The sequence below is a fragment of the Symphodus melops genome, assembly GCF_947650265.1.
Source record: "Symphodus melops genome assembly, chromosome: 8".
Classification (NCBI taxonomy): domain Eukaryota; kingdom Metazoa; phylum Chordata; class Actinopteri; order Labriformes; family Labridae; genus Symphodus; species Symphodus melops.
Window position 1 is genome coordinate 10,775,615 of NC_136698.1, and position 16,620 is coordinate 10,792,234.

General features: G+C 37.7%; 1 protein-coding gene across 1 annotated transcript; it reads right to left on the reverse strand.

Annotated features, from left to right (window-relative positions):
• Nucleotides 1-988: 988 nt before the first annotated feature.
• hykk.2 (hydroxylysine kinase, tandem duplicate 2) lies at nucleotides 989-14,359 on the reverse strand. Its single transcript, XM_079351087.1, has 11 exons — nucleotides 14,145-14,359; nucleotides 13,193-13,501; nucleotides 11,845-11,987; nucleotides 10,761-10,941; nucleotides 9,880-10,309; nucleotides 6,543-6,645; nucleotides 5,654-5,681; nucleotides 4,279-4,587; nucleotides 2,930-3,072; nucleotides 2,272-2,452; nucleotides 989-1,470 (listed from the first exon to the last, which is right to left on the reverse strand). The coding sequence occupies exons 2-11, from the start codon at nucleotides 13,494-13,496 to the stop codon at nucleotides 1,004-1,006; spliced, it is 2,289 nt and encodes a 762-aa protein (XP_079207213.1). The 5' UTR covers nucleotides 13,497-13,501; nucleotides 14,145-14,359; the 3' UTR covers nucleotides 989-1,003.
• Nucleotides 14,360-16,620: the final 2,261 nt, after the last annotated feature.

A 16,620-nucleotide genomic window follows, 5' to 3' on the forward strand; every position in this document is an offset into this window, starting at 1 on the left:
GCAAGAGTGAAAACTTCAGGAGACAGAGCATGTGCTGATTTACTAAATCCTTTATAAAAAAAATCTGTTTAGTTGAGTCAGTAATCTTTTAAAAATCCCTTCTCAAACATTTTTTTTATTACGTAGCCTTTCCAGATTTTAGTTGAATTACAACTCTTTTGTTCTTTTAATGTAATTTTGTGTCTTCAACTATGTCTGTTTTCTCTTAATGTTTGCCTGTATTGTACTGGTATCACGTCCCCTCTTTTGTTGTTGGGGTTTTTTTTTTGTTTTTTTTTAATACTTTTTGCACAACTACACAATGAGACTCCTGCAAATCTCACATGACTATCTAAAAAAATTTAGGCTGAAATGTGAGTGTTAATTATTGATTATTCGCAGAATAAGGCACAAGTGGGAGCAATCAATCAATCTTTATTTGTATAGCATCAATTCAGACTAATTCAAAGTATTATCTCAAGACATTTGTACAAAAAGCAGATGAAGGACCTTAATCTTCGTCCGTTAACATTAACAAAAGAGCAGGTAAAAAAGACCGTGCTCATCATTACGTTTACAAAAGGCAGATAGAAGACCTTACTTATTGCTATATTACAAAGACCACGCTTAATATGTCATAGTGTGGCAAGAAAAACAGTCCCTTTAACAGGCAGAAATCTTCAGCAGACCCGGGCTCATGATGGAACAGCCATCTGCTAAACTGTGCTGGGCTTGAACATGGGATAGGGGAAAAGGGATAAAATGCAGAATGAAAGGCAAAATAGGATCGTTTGAGCACGCCATCCTCACCGAAAGTCCAGAGGAAACCAAGAGAGATCAGTTAGCTCCAGAAAAAGGAGTGGTTAGTAACTGGAATTTAAAGATGGAGACATGAACACTCGATGGAGCATGTCTCCATCTAGTGTTCATCTTTCAGGATTTTTTTTTATACGCTTTCACAGCTTTTCAAAGCTAATAGATTTGTTAAAAAATCCAAAATGCATTGTAAACAAAAATCTTTAGCCTATTTTATTTGATAAACATTTCTTTTTTTACTGACTGAGAACATGCTGGCGTCTGTGAACCATTTCCTCTCCACTTCTGTCTTGCCCAGCTTCCAGAGATTAGTGACAAGCCGAGTTCCTGTTTTGGCTGTAGTCAGGAGATATTCCTTGTTGTCTGGGTATTTTTTGGCATTATACCTTCCATAAACCAGAGACTGGCAGAAGCGACCGAGCACCAGAAGGAAGAGGGAATCCTTTTCATCATTGTTGAGCGGCATAATGCTCTCCCAGCCCGCTAACACTGCTCCACCTACATCCAAAGGATGGGGGTTCTCCAGCATCAAGTACATGATTGTTATCGCCAGTTCAAACACGTAGCATCCGTTCATGAGCAGAGAAAAGTCCAGAACGCCTGACACCTCATGATGCCCACTGTCAACAGGTGTTACAAGAAGGTTCTGGTCACTCAAGTCTCCGTGAATGATTCCTTTGAAAGGGATGATAAAGAAACACGTATTGCCTTTAAATGTGCTGCAGGGAAATACTGTGTTTCTTGAAGGTAATCACACTGACCTTTTACTCTGTGAAGGTAGACCAAATTAACGCCACTAATTCTGATTCACTTTACAAAACTATTATTAGCCTGTATATGTAAGTGCTGGATGCTAAAAGACTTAGGCGTGCTGTATGTTAACTTTGGCTAAGTGTAAACAACACCTAAGGACAATAGAAATGTCATCACCCTACTTCTTACCAATTGAACACTAAGGCTTCAAATGTTGGCGCCTCCCCCCAAATAAGAATGTCAAATAATTCAAAGGAGGATATGATTATGTGATCCAAGTTTCATATCGATACACAACGTTCAAGAAAACTTTGAACTAACTTTAACTTCTTGGTGACTAGAGAGAATAGAGTATTTTTTGTTTAATCACCAACAGTTGCTTTCCATATTTTTGAATAGCTGTTGGATATTTTCATCTGGGCTAATAAAGTGAATGGCAGAAATAAAAACTGGAATATGAATATGAAAACTGAAACAGGAAACAGAAATGTAAGAAATAAGCACTTTGTTAGAGTGCTGAAATGAAGGATAAAAGGATGAAAAGTCACCCTCGCTCTTTTCTACCACGACCTCTAATGAAAATAAATGTTAAACAATAACATAGTTTGGTATGCCTAATTACATTCAACTGAAAAATACAATTTTGCAAAATAAGCAGTATCATAGAGGCAAAGGTTAACAGCAGAGGAAACGTAAAACAGAAGATAAGTCATGTTTTATTACCTTTTTGGAAGGCGTGGATTTTAGGCTGCACATGTGATTTGTACTCTTCTATGACTGCTTTGATAACTTTCTGCAGGGGATCTCCATCCATCACTGACAGGTAACCCTCCAGGTGAGGAATATTAGACAGGCTCCAAACTTCTCCATCTTTTTCTAAGACATCCAGATTAGGAGACTGCAGCTGAAAAATAACATGTTTTATTATTTTATTTTTTACTTTTGCAATTCATTTTTTATAGCTGGAATATGCATGTATAATTTGTTGCATATCAGAGGCAGATCATCATTCAATCATCAGATGAGCCTTACACATTACATTTATGTTACATAAGAGGTGGTGGGGCTAACATGACTGGACATAACACTGCATCAAGTTTTTACATTTGTGCATCTGTAGCTTGTTGAGATTGCCTGCATCATCTATGCTCCAAAATGTCTTTTGATAAGTTTAAAGTAGCAATGTGTAACTCTGACACAAAACCTTGAAAAGGGTACTACTACTTCTAACTAGTTTTACCACATTTCTGGTTGTGGAGCTTTGGAGAATGCATTTTAGGTTGGATATAATAAATTACTCTAGACTGAACCAACTTGCTTGCCATATGATTTAATTCTGTAGATAGCTTGCATATTGTTCCTTTAACCTTTGGGACCTTACCTGTTGCAATGTTGTATCAATGGTGGCCACCAACTTGCCGACATGATAAAGATCCTGCGCTTTGACTGGAGATTGTGCAATGGTTTTTCCAGGGAGATAGGTCATCAACCTCACACAGTAGATCTGAGCACCATGTCCACAGTCTAAAAATGTAAAATGGGTATGAAAGAAAAAACGTTATTTTTTATTGCAGTAATATTAACATCAAAGCAAATGATGCAACTTTTAGTAGATTTGTAACTAAAATCTGAATATCCTCTGTAATTTGTTCATTTATAAGTGACTATAGGGGTTTTCAATTTTAAGACTATACTGTTTAATAATAATAGGGAACTATACAATATTCCTCTTATCTACATTGACACAAAGACAGGGAGAGAGGCCCTTTTTTTTTTTTTTCAACTTGTTCGGTTTTACTTTCATGTGAAAGTGTCTACCTCAGAAATCCCTAAAAATACGAGGTCCTAACTGTAACTGTGCCATTTTAAAGTAGTATTTACTTGTTTTTAATTCATTAAATTAACTGAACCACACACTTTTGTGTCACATGATAAAATGTGAACTTACAATAAACTTACTTCATATAGTGACAAAATCACTAATTGTTGTTCTGTGGGTGGACTTTGATTAAAGATTTCACTTGACTACATAACAAAAAAAATGTTAGCAGGACTTTGGCCAAGAACTCACTGCTTTCTTTTTCTTGAGTTATAGAATCTAATGGCTGTTAGCAAAAAGCTTTCCACTGAACTACAGGGGTTAGATCAGGATTACCGTCAGACATCATTGAAAAAAGACAGACAGACAGACAGACAGATACAAAAATTAAGCACCATGTTGCAATTACGAGAGAGGATTAGGGCCACTAGGGGGAAATTAGGGTCCAGACCACAAGGACCATGTGGAGGAGTTTTAGTATACAGGTATGTGGGATGTGTTGGGACGATGTTCAAACTAAACAGACCGCTATCGTGTGAAGGTTTCCAGTCTAACTGCATCTTTCTTTCAATGCCCGAAGCAGACGTGGTTTCAATTAGTCCCAGTTTCTCACGAATCCTGAAATGACACCATGGCTCGCAAACTCAATAAGATCTGTTCATTTCCACGACGTCTTACGGAGAGCAAAGAGGGGGAGGGGGAGGTCGTTCATTCCCATGAAGTTGGCTATCAAGTCTTTCTACAACTCACCTCATGCGCTTTAAGTCTCTAGCCTACTCTCGCACCTGATAATGAAAATACTATTCTTACCATGAACATTACTATAGTAAGCCTGCCTACACTTACATTTAACCTTACTTTTTTTTTTTTTTACTAAAACCTGACTACAAAAAAACGTAATCTGCTGTAACCTGTTTCCTCCATAGTCATAAGCTGCCCCGTCGTCGTGGGAACAGCAGTCTGCGCAGGAATTCCATGACGGCGTAGAAAGGACATGGCGAGGGTCTGCAGCGCCAGCAGTGTGGTGTTCTTACTCTCCTCCGAGTTCATAATCTTCAGGACGTACGTGGTACCTTGTTCATCCATCACAAGGAAGTTCTGGTCTATATAACTAGGCAGGGTGGAGATCTTAGTAACAGTGACTCCATAATGCTGCAGTACTAGTTCAGCAGCTTTCTGCATGCTGAATTCAGGCCTTGGATTGACAGGTGAGTTAGTATCTGCACACAAGGGTAGAATGAAAACACAATTTAACATAATCCTTTTTTTAAGACAACAGTGTAGTCCTAGGCCTACAAAATATAAAATCTCAGCAACAAGCTAGGATGAACCATTGTTGCTTGAACTGCCTATTTTTTGATGATTGAATTTCTTTTTACTGTGCATTTAAGCTATAAATGTACTGATGATGAAGAAAATCAATAGCACTGTTATGTTAGCCCAAACAAATGTTCGTCCCATTAGTTCTCCTGTTAAACTTCATTAAAGAAATGTCATTGGTCAGTTTTATATCCCGTTTTATTTAGGAACATTTACGTATGAGAAGCTCTAAAACAATCCTTATTTAATGGGGTTATGAATAAATGCAAAGTGCAAGAAATTACATGTAAAGGGCTTTACTTAAAAGTGTGTCATGCTGTTTTTCCTGCCTGTTCTCTTAGTTAAAGAGATACTTCACCCATTTGCATGGAGCTTTGTATCATTAGAAACATGGTAGTAGTGTAGCAAAAAGCATCATATTGCATCACATGAAGGAAACTTCCAGGTAACTATCTCTTTAACTAAGAGAACAGGCAGGAAAAAACAGCATAACGCACTTTTTAGTAAAGCCCTTTACGTGTAATTTCTTGCACTTTAAGACACATTTCAATTTAACTGAAACCATGAAACCATAAATGACCATTCAACACTACTACCATGTTTCTAATGATACAAAGCTTCATGCAAATGGGTGAAGTATCCCTTTAAATAGTTCAGTATACTAACAAAGCTCATTCATAACCCTTAAATATTCTGACAGCTGTTTTCAACTAGTCAGTGAATTATATAAACTGGTTTAAATGCTGGAGTTCTACAAACACTTATTGTAAAACAGATATTTAAAAATTATATATATATATATATGAATGATAAAACAAGGTTGTGAAAGTTATTGTCTCTGTAATATCCTTCTTCCTGCATCTCAGCCTATTCCATTAACCTGCTGTTGTAACGCTTAGAATAGACACTTAGGCAATAGAAAAATAAAGATTGATTTATAGTTTAACAGAATATTAGTTTCCTTACCCATTGTCTTTCCGCTTGAAGCCTGTTGCTTTACAGTTTGTTTTACATTTGAAAATTTGTCAAGATGAGGCCTGTCCCTTTAGAGTCTCTTTCAAGCTTTGCTATTGGCTAACCGCCACTCTTCTGTGAATAATCCAGTCAAACTAGATTCCTGCCCTAAAGCAAAGTGAAATGTATATTTGTGTATTCAAACATTTCCAAGAATAAACATATTCAGCATTGAAAGGGATTATGGATGATTATTATGTTTCACAAAGTTGTCAAGCTTTGCTGATAACATTTTTTTTTTTACCAATCCTTTTTTGTGAAAAGCAACACTGAAATATAAACCATGAATGTAACAGGTGGGATTTGTGAGCTTGAAGCTATAAAATGTGTCCTGACTCCTCTAGGATAAAGGGAAATAATTTTGACAATCACAACCAGTGTCAAGAAGTTGACTGTCAGAGATTTATTTTATACAGTTAATTGTTTTAAATAGTGTTAGAAAAATAGACCTTTTTACTTATACTCATGTGTGATTGTGCTACAATACATTACTCTAATGTGCTCATTGCAGTAATGTAAAAACACAACTTCCATGCTACGTCTCCAGAGGGAAGCACAGATTTTATGCAGAGAAAAAAGTACCCTTAAAACAAACAAGTACACAGTAGCTGTGAGGATGGGAGGGAAGGCGGTGGAGGCAGGTGTGTATGGGTGAGGGTCTGTCCATATGTTTATGTGTGTGTGTGTGTGTGTGCCTGGCTTCCCCGGGGTTGCCCAGGTCAGAATGATCTCATTCGCAATATCCGGCGAAAACACTGCATGTCGCTGCGGAGACAAACTTGGGTGTCTCTTAAAGTTCACTGAACAAATTCCGCTCGCCTTGCATTGCAGTGAGCTTTACCCAGATGTCATCCATCCTGCAGCCCAGCTCGGCCAGCGCAACAGTCTGTGCTCCAACTGCCTTGCCCAACTGGATTATCATGATTATCTTTCCAGTTTTTTCACTGCGGTCAAGCCAGTCGACACATCATGAACGACAGTCAAGCCAGGGCTACGGCAAGGCCAATCAGCAGGTGTCCGGTGAACATATCCACAGTATGAAGGATTTTGCTTACGTTGACATAATACCAGTTATTTTATCATGTTTCATTTTAAGTTTGTGTATTAATCTTGCAGTCTAACTTATAGGAAAATTAAGGTGTTTGTGTGAAGAAAACTTGCATGAATGACCCACACATTCCAACATAGGTTTCTGAGCCTTCTGAGTTAACCACTTTAATGATCATCTCCTTAAAAGGAATTGTTTATGCAGACTAGGTTCTTGATGAGAAACAGGTAGAAAGTATCTTCCCCTATGGATTTGAGAAAGGATGCGGGAGTGTGATGCACCAGTGAGAGGAAGAGAACCACACATCCGAAGATGCATAATTTGGAAAGCTGTGCCAATCGGGGGAAGGAAACCACACGTCTGAAAATGCATAATTTGGTTAGATAATCTCAGTCTAAAGTATAAAATGGTTCAGGGAAAAATAGCCGGGGTTCAGACTTTGTGAACTGATCCAGCATCTGTTTGTCGTCAGGGATGCCTAATGAACCCAGAGACTCTGTAACTTGCACTCTTGATTCATCAGGCTAATAAACTCTGTTAACCTGAAAGAGACACCTCCAGTCATTCCTCTCATCCAATCAAAAGAATGTGTGTAGAAATCCGAGGTAATTAATTAAAGGAGTAACATTTCCTTTTTAGGAAAAGGATAAAACAGGTGACTTTTATCCAACACTAGCCTACTCTATAACCATAAACCATCAACTTTTAGTTTGCTCCTAATAGGAGTAGGGGTTTATGAGAACCACACGAGGGCAGTATTACATCACATTTTACAGGGGAGGATAAAGTACACTGTTCAAAATGAACAGTTCAACAGCAACCAGGCCTAAATCGAACATGGTTCTGCTGTTAGATCAAAGGTTACATGAATTTGACCTTAAATTAACTTGTAATGGATCAGAAACTAAATGCAAACAGCTCAAAGGAGCGGTACAGGTTGAACATTTAATATCATGATATTACATTTATCTTGTCAAATAGTCTGTATGTTTTTTTAAAGTAAAATGAGACATTCAAATATGCAGCAGTGTTCTTTTTTTAACAGATAACACAAAGAGACTCTGCTGAGGTTTAACCACAGTGCGCCTGAAGGGACAAAATAGCATGTGATAATTAGCAATTTTTAAAAAAGGGCATTATTTTCAGTCCTCGATTAATCGCGATCAACTCTTTCTTGCTCATAGAGCGGCAATAAATATACTTAAGTGAGCAACAAAAGGGCAAGTTAAGTAATAACAAGCCTTACCTGTTCCATGTTTTAAACATGTAGCAGTTCAAAGACAATGTTATTTTAAAAGAGAGCTACAGAAATGATATTTCGCTGTTCATTTCATACAGCCTCACTAAAATTATGTATTCAGTTGCGTATTCACATTTGTTATAGGTTAGAAGATCCAATTCTGTCCTGCTTAGCATCCCTGGATCATCCGTGTGCATGCTGACACAGCTTCAGAACTCATCCCACACTGCTTTTTAAATAAAGTTTCTCATAATTTATCTCTGATTAACATTAAAGCTGAATTGTATGTTGGGGGCATAGAGATTATTTTTAGACTCATGAGCTCTCATTTCCTTGACAGGAATTTGATTGGCTATGACAGACTTTGAAATAAGTGGAGAACCATGTGGTAACTGTATGTATGTATAACATAGGTCCAGTTATCTATTTCCACAGATAATCAGCCAATCATACATGTCTAGTATGTAATGCTCTAGTTCTAGTTTAAGCTTTTTTTTTTTGCTGAAAGAAACGAAGTCTCAAAACCAAACAGTTGTCCTTGTATACCATTATCCAAAAATGTTACAAACTCATGGAGGCAGTGTTATTTTGTTTATCGAGATGACAAGAGCTGTATAAAAGTATAAAATCGTTCACGTTTGAACCCTGAACGATGAGGATTTTCCATCAAACCAGAAGTAAACCTGAATACACCAAAGTACTGTGACTGTATAGAATATACAGTATGTTCAGCAAGACAAATGTGATGCAATTAAGTAAACATGTCAGCCAACCAGACGCAACTCACTTGTGTTGAGGAATGAGCCGAGTTAGAGAGGACACAAAGCGGCCTGTTGTCTTTTACTTTGTCTTTGGTGTAAATCTCATAAAATGCAAACAGTATAAAGACAGATTTCAGAGTCACGGTACAGCAAATGTCTTCTAACTTATCAGGCACAAGATACTCTGATTAATAAACAAGAAACTTTAACCACCGCACTATCTGCCTTCCCCACAATAAAGGCACTCGCAGATAAACCTGTGATTGTGCTACTTTTTGTTCAAACTGGTCTTTGCGTTACATTCATATCATTAAAATGATCTTTTTGCCACCAAATGAATATCCCTTTAGTTTTGGGCAATTTCTTTTCTTTTTTCTTTTTATTATTATTCATGTTTTGAATTCTCCTGGTATCAAAAAATGTGGTTGCAAGTACTTATTTGATTGATAGTACTTATAGATAATGAATTCAAAGTCCAGCTAAGTGACCTGTAACCTCTCAGAGGAGCACTTACTGTGGTTATAAAGACTTGTATGATTCCTGGTTACTTCTGGCTTTCGTTAAGCATGACTATGTTTTTCAATTTGCTCTATGAATAAAGTTGGACTAGATGAGTCCATTTTTAAAAAGAAATGTCTGGCCAGTTATGGCAGCCACCAACAACGGACCATGACCACAAGAGAAAGACAGACAGAGGGGGGTTCAACACAACTTCCATACAATTATTTTTCTATGCTACCAATCTCTGATGCAGATGAAGTGTTAGTGCTATAACATTTCTGATTCTTCAATTTGAAGAAACACAATATATTGTTTCAAAATGGTAATCTTAGAATTACTCTTGGTTGAGACAAAAAGCTAAGTAGAATGAGTCAGTCGAGTGTTATTTTGAAAATGGCTCTTCCTAAATATTTCTCACTTTCACTGATGCCTCCCCTGCAGGCATAGCATGGAAGTTGTGTTTTTCTTATGCCCCTCCCCACACCCCTTGCAACCTTCCTGAAACGTAAGTTTTTTCGAGGCGCCAGGGACGTAAACCAGTGTCTGCGCGCTCAGTGGCAGCGGATCGGTCCTCAAATTTCGTTGTACTTGTACCAGTAACAATGACAATAAGGTCTATTCTATTCATTCTATCTGAGCAGCACTCTGGAACCACACTTTCTCCACGTGCTCCTTTCCGAGCTCCCACATTTGATGGAGAATCTTGATGCCCTTTTTGGATGTGATCATCAGATACTCAGCATTTTCTGGGTGCAATGTCACTGAGTAACGAGCCAAAACAAACGACTGGCAGAAGCGGCATAGCACCAGCACAAAGAGGCAGTCTTTCTCTGCCTCGTTCAGGGGAAAGACACTTTCCCAGCCCGCCAGGACATGTCCACCCACCTCGATGGGATTAGGGTGATGTGTCATCATGTACATTATAGCGATGGCCAGCTCATGGATGTAGTAGCCACTGTTCATGTCCCCAAAATCAAGGATGCCAGAAATCCTGTAGCCGTCACTCTCGTCAGGTTGAACAAGAATATTGAGCTCATTGAAGTCACCGTGGTTAATGCCTTAAAAAAAATACAGAAAATGTTTAGTTGAAATGAAAGTGCGTGTGAGGACAGAATACGTTGTGTCAATGAAAATCCCAACATGTAAAAAAAAAAAAAAACACTAAGTGCTTTAATTAGTGTTGAAGTGTTGTTTTAGTAGGTCTTGGGTCTCGTTCAGCCCTATTCAATATCATGTATTTAACAAGCTGTAGCTTCATTTTCTCCTTATGCAGAGAGATTTGTGTGTGACATGAAAAAGTCATCACCATCTAGTAAAGTTCAGACACCTTAGAAATGTTTAGAGCTCTGGACAGACAGGTAGTCCAATAGTACTGCTTAGAAAGTGTCCAACCATCAGGAACACATTAACATCCTGCAGCCAATCAGAATTCGGCATTCATTCAGATGATGAAAACAAGGTCAATACATTAGGGTCGAAGAGAATCTACTCTGTAAATAGCATACTTACACTTTCGGAAAGAGGAGCGTTTGGGGAGCACAGAGATTTTAAACTGATGTAGAACAGACTTCACAACTTCCTGTAGAGGATCTCCATCCAACACATGGGTGAACTTTTCCAGGAGGGGAACACATGACAAACTCCAAATGAAATTCTCTCTCTGCAGCAATCCCAGATGGGGGTGATCCAGCTGAAAACAATATGATGGTGATAAAGGAGAAAAGATAGCAGAGGAAAAAATATGAGAGGTTTGTAAAAGTACAGTGTGTTTCTGTCTCAGCTCTGAGAAGCTTTGAAAAGTAGTGCTTGGCTCTTCAGATGGTCCACCTTCAACAATATGTCCTATGTTACAGATGCTAACAATGTGAATGAGATGACCGTGCTGTTTTTTTACTCTGTAAAGGTGGTAATGGCTGGAATTGGCTTAAAGGTGCACTACTGTACTGGATATCTGGGAAGAAAATTAGAAAGTTGGAGAAGTGGAACAATTCTATGCTATATTTTTATATAGCACAGCTAAATACACAAACGTTACTCAAAGGAAAAAATGGGTCCCGAGAACACTGTCAGGAGAGTTTCGGTTTTACTTTTGTGGGCCCCCCACCGTAACTTCTCAAGTAGCATTTTTGACAGTTTCCCAGGGACCACATTTTCCCCTGAGGACACTTTGTGTATAGATATATGAACATGTCACAGAATCTGTACACTTCTCCGGCTTTAACATTTCTCTACCAAAATTCCATAGTGCAAGAAATACAGATGATGGGGTACAGAACACCTATTGGTTAGGTTGCAGAGGCTGACCCAGGTTCAAGTCCAGCTCGTCTGTGGCACCTGTCCCGCATATCACTCCACTTTCCTACCCTAGCCACTGTCCTAAAATAAATCTTTAAAGAAATACAGGTCACAATAGAGCAGCCAAACTGTTTTAACTGTTGCTGTTCGTTTACTGTTACTACTGTTGTTGTACATTCACGACTGACTTAAAAAACTAGTAGCAGTATGACTTCATAAACCAGTAGACTACATGTATTTCTATGAGAAAACAAAGTAATTCAATGAAAAAGACTCATAGGGTTTCTGCAGTGTATACCTCTTGTAGGATTTTGTCCATTCGGGCTGCTGTCTTGCCGGTTTCATAAAGTAACTTTGGTGTTAAAGGAGCCTTAGATATTGTCACTCCAGGCAGATAAGTCAGAAGCCGCACCAGGTACTTCTGACTCCCATAGCCACAATCTGTCAAGGGTAAAAACATGATAAGTATCACTGCTGTTAACCCCGCTCCTGGCAAACCATAAAGCACAACCTGCATGTTAACCAGAAGCACACTTATCAGTACTCAGACATGTTATATTAACATATTACAGAGCACATGAATGCTACATTAAATAAGATCAGGGCCCACAACTATTTTTTCTTCATGATATAAATGGTGGTATACGATGAATTTATACGTTTTAGATTTGTCACTGTTAAAGGTCAAAGAAGCTAATCGTGTCCTCCCTGGCTCAAAGCTTTACTGCAGTAAATGGTTAAACATTAATGATACTCAAGGAGACACGATTCAACATCACACTTGTGGTTCCCGTGTCATGCACAAACACAACAGCCAGACTCTTCCAAAGGCTCCACATATATTCAAAAATACATTATCATTAACAGAGTTGCATCACATTCACCCGCCGAGACTAATCTATGACATCAAGCAGCCTGGAGTGAACAACAAGTTCTTCCAAACATCCCTGCAGATATCAGGGTGAGATGTTGACTCTCTTGTAAAGCTGAACTGTATCAGGTCTGACTGACCAGCAACACTGAAATAACATCAAACATTTAATTAAGTAAATACAGAAATTCCATAACAGATCCTCACTTTTTAATATCCTCCCTGTTTGATCACAAGATCAACACTTAACTACCCAAAACTCAAATTATGAATTTAGCCTGGAAAGTCCTCTTTGCTTTCACCACTGAACAAATTAAAAAATGTCTGCATTTAATGTCAAAGCAAACACATTTAGACATATTGTCATATCGCAGACTAATTACCTTATCAATTATTGGAATTCAAACTTGACAATCTTGAAACAACTTGCCTGAGGTAAGGTTTGTGCAACGAAGTCATAGAAAAGTGCCAAAGGTTAGATACGTATCCTGATGATTACACACACTAACGGTTTACTGAACATCATGTTCTTAAAAAGTCCTCAAGCCTTCGAGTAAATACAACCTAGACTTTTTTTTGCACATGTGCATGTCGAGGCTCTTTACAAGTAACTACCACAGATCTATAAAAGGTTACTACCATACATCTAGACACTGCTGGTGTCAGCATCTATCTTTTTAACCTAATAAATAACATAATAATAAACAACATATTCCTGTGTCACAGTGCTACATAACATCATTCTTCAGGTCTTAACTGTGTTAGGAAGTCATACCAATTTCTTCCAGGCTCATGAGCTGTCCCGAGATGGTGGGCAGCGCCGTTTGGGCAGGAAGTCCATTCTGTTTCAGGAAGGACATGGCGTATGTCTGCACCTCGATCAAGTTGGGGTTCTTGCTGTCGTCCGAGTTCATGATCTTCAGGACGTACTCACCACCCTCGACAGCCGCCACATAAAAGTTCTGGTCATCATAGCTCGGCAGAGAGCGGATTTCTGATGGTGTCAGCCGGAAGAGCCTCTTCACCAGCTCAGCGACCTGAGGTTGGCTGAAGTTGGGCTTGGTATGCTGAGCTGGCATTACTGCTGAATAAAACCAGTATGCAATTACAAAGAGAATTTGTCCTGAAACATACAGTATAAATTAGCATGATGCAGTTGTATAGTAGATTTTTATACACAGAACTTACCTTTACTTTTCTCAAAAACTGTACAGTAAAATCGGCTGAAAATCACAAGGGTGACAGTCAGGACCACGGAGTAAAAAGATCCATTGAAACATCTTTGTCACCTCTCACAGATTTTTCAAAATATCATATCTCTCCTTGAAATTTGAGCTGGATTAAAGTTGAAATATCTAAAAAAAAAAAACTGGGTAGAAAAATAGATCTTACTGTCAAGAGCTATAATAATTGCTGTAATTCATTTAGTTTATTTTATTCTCTAACATTTCGAAAATACGTGGCCGTTTTCCTGCTTTTTGGGCGCTCCAAGCACGCGTACCGTAAATCCTTGAATAGACGCGCATCGTATTTCGATCGGGCGACTGGCTGGACCGGAGTTTTGCAAATAACGACTCACTTGACCGCAGTAAACTCTGCAACTCTTAAGTTTTGTTTAGGTCATCACGTACACACTAGATTAAATAATATGTCAGCAAAAACATCACGGTGGGCAGTGTGCATAATATCACGTTTTACAGCGGTAGAGTTACAAATAAAAACCTTACCAGTGTCAGTGTAGAAGAATCTAAGAATCCTGTTGGGAAGTAACGGAAGTTAATGAGCTCAGCTTCCTGACTTCATCATAAACCAGAAACCACTCCTACTATAGGCTCAATCCCAAATCCCTTATTTGCAGTCTCCTCGGTCCTCGGCCGAACCGGAAGTAGTTCCAATGCCGCCATGTTGAGGATCGTCCCAAAGCTCTTATAGCGAACGGAGGAGAGAGGAGGCTGATCCGAGGAGCGATGACCGAGGAGACACGAGAGCTTTTTTTTTTTTTTTTTTTTTTTTTCATTCAAAAACTTTATTGAACGTTTCTTTCAGTACAAACGTAGAAAACAAGCACATCAAAATTGCAACGTCAATATCCAGCACTTCATTTCAAAATAGAGAAAATAAATGACAATCTTAAGAAATAATAAATGAGGTCTGAACTGAGAAGAAAAAGGAAATTAAGGAGAAATAAATAGTAAATGAAATATACAAGGGTATGTAATGTTAGTTGTCTAATACTTTGGGAAAGTTTTTCAAAACATCGTATATCATTTTTGCTTTTTTTCCATTAATTAGTTTTAAGGACTTGAGATAAAGTTTGAAATCATTCAGAAAAGAGACAAAATTGGGGGATGACTTTAAAAATCTATTCTTGTGAATAAAGAATTTTGCCAGACACAGAATCAAATTAAGACAAAGTTCCTCATTTGTATTGTTTGAGATTCCAAATGTAATATCATCTCTGGAGATGGAAGGTAGACGTGACGATATTCCCTTTGCGATCCATTTATGGATCTCAACCCAGAATGTATGAGTCACATCACATGAGAAAAAGATATGGTCCGTGGTTTCTATGTCACTTTTGCAGAATGAACAGATGTTATCTTCAATATTGAAGCGTAACCTAAGTAATTCTTTGGATGGGTAGATGTCATTCATGATTTTGAAATGTATTTCTTTAGTTTTAGGGGGTAAAGGTAGTTTGAGATACAAGGATCTTAGTTTGCCAACAGAACCTTCATCAAATTTATTCAAGATGTTATTTTTGTTTTGCTTTCCTGGGAATGATTTGTCCGTGAATGATTTTCTTATGAAAGAATTATTACACTTTTTATCCCATATTAAGACACCTTGAATTGAAAGTGGAGCCAATCGCGGTTGAATAGTCTGATGTGTCATTATATTTTTCGTCAGGAAGACAAATTCTTGAGGAAGTGCTTTTTGTAGCTTATCAAAATCCGCTTTCATTGGGTTGAAGTTATGTTTTGTGCAGAATTGATCATAGTTTAATAAGTGACCATTGTCATCCATCAAGTCAACCAGGGACCATATACCTTTTCTAAACCAATCTTCAAAAAACAAAGATTTCTTTCTGTATAGTACATATCTATTATTCCAGAGTACAGTGGAGTGGGGTGAGAAGTTATGGACATATAACAATTTCCAATACAATAATATTTGTTTATGGAACTCTGATAAAGAAATAGGAAGTTTGTTGATGTCAAAATCTGTGACAAGAAGAAATTTTAACCCTCCAATTTTATTAAATAAATGATTTGGAATATAAATAAATGATTTGGAATAAGGAGACACGAGAGCTGACTTGACGGAAGTCTTTTCACTGACAGACACGCCCCCTTCTCGTATATCACTCATTGATTGGACGCTGCACAGGATCAGACGTCAGTGAAACTTCTCAACATGAGCAGAGTTTAATACGTGAGAAAAGACGGACATTAAAAAGAGGCTAAACGGAGCGTCGGACATTTAAACAGATGATGAACATTAGTGAGTTTGTAAAGAGTCGCTCTGTGATGAGCTGGGATCAAAAAGAGTCTGACGTGAAGATTAACAACCAAATATGAAGCTCTCTAACTTCTATCAAATCAATACATCCATCATGTTCTGTTCATCATCCCTCAGACAGTTTGAATGTCTGAAGATGATGAGGATGACAGTTTGATGAAGAGGGAGTCCGTTTTATATTCTCACTTATTTATCTTCACAAAGTTTCATCATTTAGATTCTAATCAATCATTTTCAGTATTCCTGACACATAAATATCTGTGTTTATAAAATACAGAGTTCGTTGTCTAAATACAGAGTTCAGGTTAATTCAAAACTGTTTAATAATAATAAATAATTATAGACAATTCAAAATGAAATCTTTTAGTCAATAGAAACTGTGCTTTTGGTTATGAGTAGACTGCAGGTTGTTCTTCAGGTGTTTGTTGTCAGCTAAAGAGACTAAACACTGTAACTGTGTGTTTGATGAGAAATAATACAGTGTGTGTGTGTTTGATGAGAAATAATAGTGTGTGTGTTTGATTAGAAATAATACTATGTGTGTGTGTTTGATTAGAAATAATACAGTGTGTGTGTTTGATTAGAAATAATACTATGTGTGTGTGTTTGATTAGAAATAATACAGTGTGTGTGTTTGATTAGAAATAATACAGTGTGTGTGTTTGATTAGAAATAATACTG

What these genes read in the sequence shown, in the direction of transcription:
- hykk.2 (XM_079351087.1), bottom strand. Translation starts at nt 13,496, where the DNA reads ATGCCAGCTCAGCATACCAAGCCCAACTTCAGCCAACCTCAGGTCGCT. An exon ending in CATGAGCCTGGAAGAAATTG is followed by an intron (nt 11,988 to 13,192) that starts GTATGACTTCCT and finishes TACCCTTGACAG; the next exon opens with ATTGTGGCTATGGGAGTCAG. An exon ending in TGGACAAAATCCTACAAGAG is followed by an intron (nt 10,942 to 11,844) that starts GTATACACTGCA and finishes TATTGTTTTCAG; the next exon opens with CTGGATCACCCCCATCTGGG.